The sequence below is a fragment of the Papaver somniferum genome, chromosome 10 (genome assembly GCF_003573695.1).
Source record: "Papaver somniferum cultivar HN1 chromosome 10, ASM357369v1, whole genome shotgun sequence".
In the NCBI taxonomy this organism is placed as follows: domain Eukaryota; kingdom Viridiplantae; phylum Streptophyta; class Magnoliopsida; order Ranunculales; family Papaveraceae; genus Papaver; species Papaver somniferum.
The window spans coordinates 137,059,289-137,068,347 of NC_039367.1; the positions used below are offsets into that span (position 1 = coordinate 137,059,289).

The window sequence follows — 9,059 nt, forward strand, 5'->3', positions numbered from 1 at the left end:
CTTCTTACCATGTGAGGGAAGGAAAAATTGATCCTAGAGCCAAGAAAGTTATTTTCGTAGGTTTCCAATCAGGAGTAAAAGGATACAAGTTGTGGTGTCCCGAGTCGAAGAAGGTCGTGATAAGTAGGGATGTTACCTTTAATGAGACTGCAATGTGGAAGAATGAATCATCTGAAACGAATGAAGTAAGTCGGCAAATGGCAGTGTTTGAAATGAATGAGAAACCAGCGAAGTCTGTCCACATAGACGAGAATTTAGAATATGAAGGATCTGACGAAGACTTAGAATTGGGAACAACTAATGGTTCAACCCAAGAACCGGAACAAGAGGTACAAGTAGAAGAAACACAATCTGAGGTACCGGAAGAAGCTACATATTTTGATAGTATTGCTCATAGGAAAGAAAAAAGAAATACTCGCCAACCAGAACGGTTTGCGGATATTGTTGCATTACCGATTGTAGAAGAAGAAATTCCTTCCACCCATAAACAAGCTGTCAAGACAGTTGAAAAGGTGGAATGGGAGAAATCCATGAGTGAGGAGATGGATTCTCTTGACAAGAATGGAACTTGGGAGCTGGTGGAGCTACCTAAAGGAGAAATGACAATTGGATGCAAGTAGGTATATACAAAGAAGGAAGGATCTCCAAGTGCAAGCAATGTAAGATACAAAGCAAGGTTGGTAGTTAAGGGCTACGCGCAAAGGGAAGGGATTGACTATAATGAAGTGTTTTCTCCAGTGGTAAAGCATACTTCCATTAGAATTTTACTTGCTTTGGTGGCGCAGTTTGATCTCGATCTTGTACAACTTGATGTGAAACCTCCTTGCTTACACGGTGACTTGGAGGAGACGATTTATATGAAGCAACCTAAGGGGTTTGAAGTAGCAGGTAAAGAAGATTGGGTATGTAACTTGAAGAGATCGTTGTATGGATTGAAGCAGTCTCCAAGGCAGTGGTACAAACGATTCGACAAGTTTATGAAGACATAAACGTACACAAGCAGCAACTATGACTCTTGTGTGTACTTCAAAAAGCTCAGAGATGAATCATTTATCTACCTACTTTTATACGTAGATGACATGCTTATTGCGTCTAAAAGTGAGGTGGAGATTCAACGATTGGAAAATCAGTTGAGTAGTGAATTTGAGATGAAAGACCTCGGTGAAGCAAGGAAAATTTTGGGTATGGAAATTGAGAGAGATAGGAAATCAGGCACTATTAGTCTTTCTCAAAAGTCTTATTTGAAAAGGGTATTGAAGCGTTTTGGTTTAGATGACAATTCTAAAGCGGTAACACAACCTCTAGCTCAACACTTTAAGTTGAATGATGAACAGTCACCAAAAACAGTGGAGGAACAGAGGTTAATGGCTGAAATACCTTAGGCAAGTGTTGTTGGAAGCCTTATGTATGCAATGGTATGTACTAGTCCTGATATTTCACAAGCTCTTAGTGTGGTTAGTAGATATATGCATAATCCAGGGAAGGAGCACTGGCAGGATGTGAAGTGGATTCTGCGGTATATTCAAGGTACCGTAGATGTTGGATTGAAGTTCTCACGAAATGAGAGAACTGCTTTCAAAGTAGTCGGATATTGTGATTCCTATTACGCTGGTGATTTGTATAAGTTTCGATCCACTATGGGGTATGCTTTTACAGCTGCGAGTGGACCAATTAGTTGGAGGTCAACCTTACAACCAACAATAGCATTATCGACAATCGAAGTTGAATATATGGCTGCTGTATAAGGTATAAGGGAAGCCGTTTGGATGAAAGGTTTGTTTGAGGAGTTGGGAATTCAACAAGAGAAAGTAAGCGTGTATTGTGACAGTCAAAGTGCAATACACCTAGCTAAGAACCAAGTTTATCACGCTCGAACAAATCACATCAATGTACGATATCATAAAATACGGGAAATTGTTGAAGAAGGTGAAATTCAGCTGGAAAAGGTTGGAACCGCCAACAATCCAGCAGATATGCTCACCAAAGTGGTGACAGGTGAAAAGTTTAGACATTGTCTAAACTTGATCAGCATTGTGCATATTTGAAGACACCTTAGGGTGTAGCGGTGCTGTCAAGCACATGTGAAGCCCAAAAAAGGGAGTGAAGCATCTTATGATGAGTGAAGAAGTGAAGCATCTAAGGATGAGTGAAAGCAGCAAAGTTTGAAGGAAATGGAATGTCAGATTTCATGCCAAGGTGGAGAAATTAGAGAATAGTGAAGTTGTCCTAGAAATCTTGCCAAGGTGGAGAATTGTTAGTTATTGGCTTGATTTAGGAAACACCCTGTTTTAGCAAAGATCACACTGATTTCCCTAAAACAGTTTTGCACCTCATCAAGTATTTTAGGAATCTGTTTTCTAAGTTACATTAGGAAATAGTTCTCTATTTAGGACTTCTATTTCTAGGCAATTCTAGATTATTCCTAGGCCTATAACTAAGAGTGTAACCCTTTGGTTATTGTATCTCAGTATGAATTGTAGATGTGTGCGAAGAAGTCTATTCTCTAAGTTTCAATAAAGAAGTTTGTTGCTGTAGTGGAGTAGGCACATTGCCGAACCACTATAATTCTTTGTGTTCTTGTTTAATTCCGCACTAGTTTTCTGTTTTTCTGTGTGAAGATCTTGGGGTGTTTAGGAAGTAGCTAATCTTAAGCATAATACGTCTATATAAGACATATAACCGATCGATCTCCATCGTGGGATGATGAATTCGATGGTCGGATTTGTAAGGACACACACACAGCACATCTTTTTATAATATAGACTAGGTGTCACCCCGGCCTACGGCCCGGGATCAACCTTTTAGAGTTCTGTTTATTGTTTGGTCGGTCGGCCAGTGTCTTCCCATATTTTAGTCCATCTATAATAGACGGGAGTATATTTAGTTAATCCGGTCAATACCACAACGGTCCTGATATTTAGTTGGTCGTGTCATATTATACCGTGTCGGGTCACAATAGCGTGTTCAATTAGACGGGTCACAATAGCCGGATAGGGACGGGGCCGTAGAAAATTTAAAGGGAAATATGATATCCGCAATAAAATAAGTCGTGATTAGGTAAAATCTAATAGAGTCTTCAAATTAATATTTGTTTTTTATTTTTGGTAAAATAAAAAAGGTTATTTATAGTTAGTGCATGAAAACTTTCAACGAAACCGACACGCATTAGGAAATGTTGATTCGAGTCGCATAAGGAAATGTTGAGTCTCGTTTTGCACCGGGCCGGGGCATAATCCCTGTCGTCTAAAACAAAATATTAAAAGAAGATCATCTCACGAACCGACGGACGTAAATATCTCTCAAAATTACATGTCTATAACGGACGGATGGATGGAAATCTCGCCAACTATCTTTCTTAGCCGTCGGATTGCCGAAATCAAGGGCCGCCTATTACCCAAGACAGACATCACTTCTTTTTATAACAACCTTATTATTACTTAAAAGTCATATATTCTTATATCGTGGCATCAATCCTGAACGTCCAAAATAATAAAATCCCCGTCATATATACAACGGACGGATGTACATTTCGCGAACTAACGGTCCAAACGGCAGATTGGCCAAAGTCAATGTTTGGATCTGTCCCAAGGATAATTTGTAATATGCATGAATCTAATATTTCTATACATGGTTCTAAAATTGTACATAGAATATTAGTAAACTACACCGAGTTTGTTTGTCCATTTTGTTGTACAAGTTTGTCTCCATTCAGCAATTTCTTATCTCATGGCAGTTGAAACTCAACATTGAACCTATTGAATTCCTAAAATTTTGCCTGCCTTTTGCTTTATGGCAACAAATTTGGAAAGAAAGGAACGAAAGAATCTTCCGTAACAAAGAAAAATCAGTGGAGCGGATTATCCTTCAGGTGAAAGCTTCTCTATTCAGTTGGGCAAGTGTTCATATTTCCTTTAAGCATTTCAAGTTTGCAGATTTCATCCATGATTGGCGGGCTTTTAAACGATAATGGATGGTATCTTGTAATAGGGAAAAACTTTTATGTGTCTTTTTAGTTTTAGCATGCTGTTGTTGTAAGTTTTTAGTGCTTTCTCAGCACTTTCTTCAATGAATTTTATCTTTTCCAAAAAAAAGCAATTTGTACATTTGCATCCTCAAAGGTATGATTGACCGAGTCAAACTTTTAGGTTCTTCATTTTTTATGTTTTTGGGCAAGGTTTTATACTTGCTCCTCGTGCTTTCTTTAAATTGCAAATTAAATTATGTCATTGGGTATTTAATTTGCAAGAGATGATTTCATGGGGTGTTATTCGTGTTTTTGAGTTCGTGTCTATTTGGTAACATTTTCTTTTTGCTTTGTCTTAATTTGCTGCGAAAGGAAGAGAATGAAGTACCAGGTTGCATCCGGGTGAAGCTTCCTGCCCAAAAAATTTCTCCAATTCCTTACTTTACCTTACCATGACTTAGTTAGTTTAACTTGATACCTAGTACATATATAGATACTGTGATATTGTGCTAATGTCCTACGGCTGTCTACATTTTGTTTGAAAAAAAAGTTTGCGAAATTTTTCGCATTGGTTTCCTTTTTTGTTTTTTTGTTTTCCCTTGTAGATAAAACGTAAGTATCTCTAAAAACGTAGTCAGATAAGGAAATTTGAATATATCCCTCTCCCATATTTTTATTAGGAAACGTAGTTAACGTGGTATTTTTTTCCGGATATATAATGGTCAAGACATCTTATTATGGAAGCATAGTCAAATCAGGAAACCCAACAATCCGACGGACGTCTATGTAGAACATATAACGAATCGATCCACGTCGTGGGATGACGAAATCGATGGTCGGATTTATCAGGCTACACACACAACACTTCATTTTATACTATAGATATATATAGCTGTGTGTGCGCGCACGGACAAGCTACTACCTTCTTTTTGCAAGATCTAAGAAATTATAAAAAGAAGGAAACTGGGAATAAAGAAAAAGACAATGGCGAGCCTTCCCAAAGACATTATCATCGATATATTCTTAAAGTTACCAATCAAATCAATCTCACGTTTCAGGTGTGTATGCAAAAACTGGTATGAATTGTTCAAAAACCCTATATTTATTTAGAAGCACCTTCATCATGCTATTGAAAACAACAAGTTTAGTGTTTTACTTGAATCCTATACGGATTCTGATTATGGGGATAAGGATGCTTGCTATTCCATAAATTTTGATTAACATCCCCACCTTACCATATGGTTGTGGAAACTAAACTCCCAGATGATACATTTATAAAAGTTTCATGCGATGGCCTAATCGGCTGCTTATTAACCGGTACTTGTAATGGGGATACACTCCATAAGATCTGCTTGTGGAATCCATTAACTGGAGAATACAGGAATGTGTCGACACCAACATCAAGTAGTAACCAATTATATGACTCCTTTTCCAATTATGGGGTTTGCTACGATTGGAAAATTGATGATTACAAGTTGTTCTTAATAGTGGTCAATGACAGTGCTTGTTCTGAAGTTTGGGTTTGTCGATTGGGTTCAAATTCATGGGAAAGTACTGGATTCATACCTTATGATATAAGTCCCTACAATATATGTCTGACGCCTTTAAATGGGATTATTCACTGGATAGGATACACTAAAGTTATATTTTCATTCGATATAGTTGAAGGGAGAAACAAAGAGATCCAACTACCCCCTTGCTATCTGAACGATAAACTGTACTTGTTTCAAGATATGGAAGTGGGTGTCTTGAGAGAGAACCTTTACCTATCAGTTAATGCTACATGTAAGAGCAACATCGATCTATGGGTGATGAAAGATTATGGAGTTGCAGATTCTTGGAGAAAATTTTTCAGCATTTCGACAGATGAAACTTTATTTGATTCACTATGGCCCCTGCATTATCTCGAGAATAATCACAAGATTTTATTCCATGGATATGTGAATACAATAAATGATGAAGATTCAGGTGAGGCTGTTTTGGTCTCTTATGACCTAATAAATGGAGAACTAATGACCTTGGATATCCCCTACAAACCAAAACATTTTTATCCCATTATTTTTGTTGGAAGTCTAGTTTCACTCAATTCGTGTGAATTAGTAGAAGCTAAACAAATTTCTGAGGTAGCTTGATTTGATTTCAAAAGATGTATGGTGAACATCAGGAATGGCGATTGCTTATATGCTTAGAAATATAATTGAACAATACAGTGCTGATGTTTCTATATATCTTTTTTGTTTCTGTAAAGACGGGTTCCACAAAGAGGTCAATCAATGTTTCTGTAAGGTACCTTGATAATTAATTTTGGTCATCATAGAACACAAACTTCAGAGAAGTTACCATTCATTAAAGTGTAAACGAAGATAAGACAAAAATATACTCCGTGGTAAGTACTACTGTAAAGCATACATTATATATGCTCTGCGATTCAACTAAGATCAAGCCACTAACAAAATGCAAAGTTAACAAAGTAAAACACTCTCATAAAATTGTCAAGATGATATAAGAAGACACATATCACTCACTAGCTAAGACAACGTCCATAACATTTAGGATCACACAAAATTCAAAATGAAACTCAACCAAGATTACATCCCCAGTTAATAAGTTAGTATCCAACCTCTATCCTGCCGCACCTGGTAGAAAATTTGACTCCGTTATCTTTGCATCCTTTTCCCCTAATTCTTTCAGCGAAAAAGGTGATTTTGTGAGGGATTATTTTACGAAAACTTTCTTTATATACCACAAGCCTTTTCGAGGTTGAAGCTTTTGTGTCGTAAATACTGATATCATTATCATTGTAAGTTAAAGCACCTTCACTCTTTGTAACGGCTAACAATTCGCTGCTGTCGTCAACCCTAAACTCTTTACTCCAAACAAATGATTGTCGTTCCTCCCACTCCCTCATGCCATGAAAATCATCCTTGTTTTTTAATAGCCATATTTGATAATATCCAGATTCTTCGACAACTAGATGCATAGCAAAAAACAAAAACCCATCAACAACCCCTATGCTCTTATAATTGGAATTAGTGTATGGTGGCAGCGAAGGTAGTGAAAGATGTTCCAGAAACTTTTCTTCCGCCAAATCGAAGGTAGCGATCACATCGATCCAATCCCCGATCCAGCCAATAAAGAGCTCCATTAGCGAAGAAACACTCCGTCAAATATACATTGGATCCAAGATTAAACTTTCCAAAGTTTCTCCATCCGTTGCCACTTCCTAGAGTGTATATAAAGACATTATAAATCCCGGTTTTCAACATCAACATTATTCTTACAACTTTATATTCATTTAATGAGGACACGTAACCAAATCCGCTGGTCCATTGATGAACTTTTGGATGTTTGGAACTGTGGAGATGCATGAGCATAGATTTAGTGTTGCTCATACAGAGCTCCTAGCTCTTTACTAGTGTTGGAGCAAGATTAAACTTAAACTCTCTGATTATATTGTTGTTTTTGCTCAGTTACAAACGATGATAGACTTGCCTATTTAAGGCTATATTCAACCGACAGTACAAACTCCAGTTCTGTCTAGAGTTATTTTCTGATTTTTATCTAGCTTTTGGATAAACTTTTGACCGCCTACAATTCTAGAGAATTCAGTGTCTAGATTTTTCCTAACCCAATAACTTGTTCAAACTACAGACTCTTCTTGTCTTTGCTAACACTAGCCAGTTCTAGACTATTCCTACCTTTCAAAGACTAAACTTCATTCACACTAGTCAAACCAGTTTAGATTACAAATTAGTATTTCCAACATCCATGAATGACTCCAACAGATATACTGATCATCATCAATATCCCAATCTCTCCCACAGATATACTGATCATCATTAGTATCCCAATCTCTCTCAATTTCAGGAATCAAAACATGTTCTTTGGTACTGGGGTTACAAATACAAAGAGATGCTGCTTCTAAATATGGGTATCTGGCAAGAAAGATCAATCCATTGCACGAGCTAAGATATTTAACTCTCGTGAATGGTGGGGTGAAATTAATCCTTGTAATCCTTTGAATGGGTGGTGTAGACTGATCATGGTTCTCATTATATTCAAAATACCAAAAAGAATCATTCATAAATGTCAAAGCAAGAAAACCCAACTTACCGGAATGAGCACCAAAATTAGAAGGATGAATAAAGATATACAAGTACATCCGGGAGAATGATGGATGACGAAGAAGATTATTCCAACTGGTGCATACTAATTTGCAGTCAAGAACGGATTCATTTGGTACTCGACCGAAAATGTCTAATGTGATCTCCATAGGAAGAATCTTGCAAAACGCCATTGAAACTCTTGTAATGTTTATAGAGAATAACAGCAATTCTTAGGGTTTGAGAAAGCGTAGGGATTAAAAGGTTGTGCCGTGGTGGTTGTGCCGTGGTGGTGTGCGTGGTGATGGTGTATGCAATATCAAGTGATATATATATATATAAGCAGTGGCGGTGCATAATGGTGAGAATGGTGGTGGTAACTGCTGTGGTAGGTAAAATACGTGGCTGTGGCATATGCATACCAAAATGGTATGTAATCAATCTTAAAACGTCCATAATTCGGGACAACTAAGAACCCATAGAAGTCCAAAACACGCGTGTTGTATCCCATGAATGTAATAAGTATCAGAATTTAAATACCTTCCACTTCTGTAAGCATTAAAATCAATATTGAATACTTCATCATTTTTGTTAATCTATTATTATCATTCTAATACATTCCATTTGACACTTTTTGCTCTCAACTCATGTTAACAATGATAACTATTATGATGCTCAAGGCTGATGCCTATTGACACGAGAGCAATGCCCCTGCTAACCCCTGTTTCGGAAATTGATTGAGCTGCCTTCTACCTCTAAATAAAGGAACTTGTTGCTATATATAGAAGAAGAGTACTCTTATGGATGCGCATAAATGCCGCGTCGATGATGTACAGGCTCATTTCAAATCAAATGCAATAAAATAGTGTTTTAATTACTGGGAGAATGGTTGAACAATTATGAAAAGATAAGTACTAAGGTATGCAATTTTAGAGTGTGGTTTCTGCAAAATCAGTCCCTATTCAAACAAAAGAAAGATTACGTACGTCAAT

The 9,059-nt window shown here is 37.2% G+C and overlaps 2 protein-coding genes across 2 annotated transcripts; one reads left to right on the forward strand and one right to left on the reverse strand.

The window, feature by feature from the left end:
* Positions 1-5,202: 5,202 nt before the first annotated feature.
* On the forward strand, positions 5,203-6,096 carry LOC113316267 (F-box/kelch-repeat protein At3g06240-like). Its single transcript, XM_026564482.1, has one exon. The coding sequence runs from the start codon at positions 5,203-5,205 to the stop codon at positions 6,094-6,096; it is 894 nt and encodes a 297-aa protein (XP_026420267.1).
* Positions 6,097-7,688: 1,592 nt separating this feature from the next.
* LOC113316268 (F-box protein DOR-like) lies at positions 7,689-8,261 on the reverse strand. Its single transcript, XM_026564483.1, has one exon. It carries the CDS (start codon positions 8,259-8,261, stop codon positions 7,689-7,691), a length of 573 nt encoding a protein of 190 aa, XP_026420268.1.
* Positions 8,262-9,059: the final 798 nt, after the last annotated feature.

Excerpts from the sequence above, each read along its gene's own strand:
- LOC113316268 (XM_026564483.1), bottom strand. The coding sequence starts at position 8,261 with ATGGCGTTTTGCAAGATTCTTCCTATGGAGATCACATTAGACATTTTC.
- LOC113316267 (XM_026564482.1), top strand. The coding sequence starts at position 5,203 with ATGGTTGTGGAAACTAAACTCCCAGATGATACATTTATAAAAGTTTCA.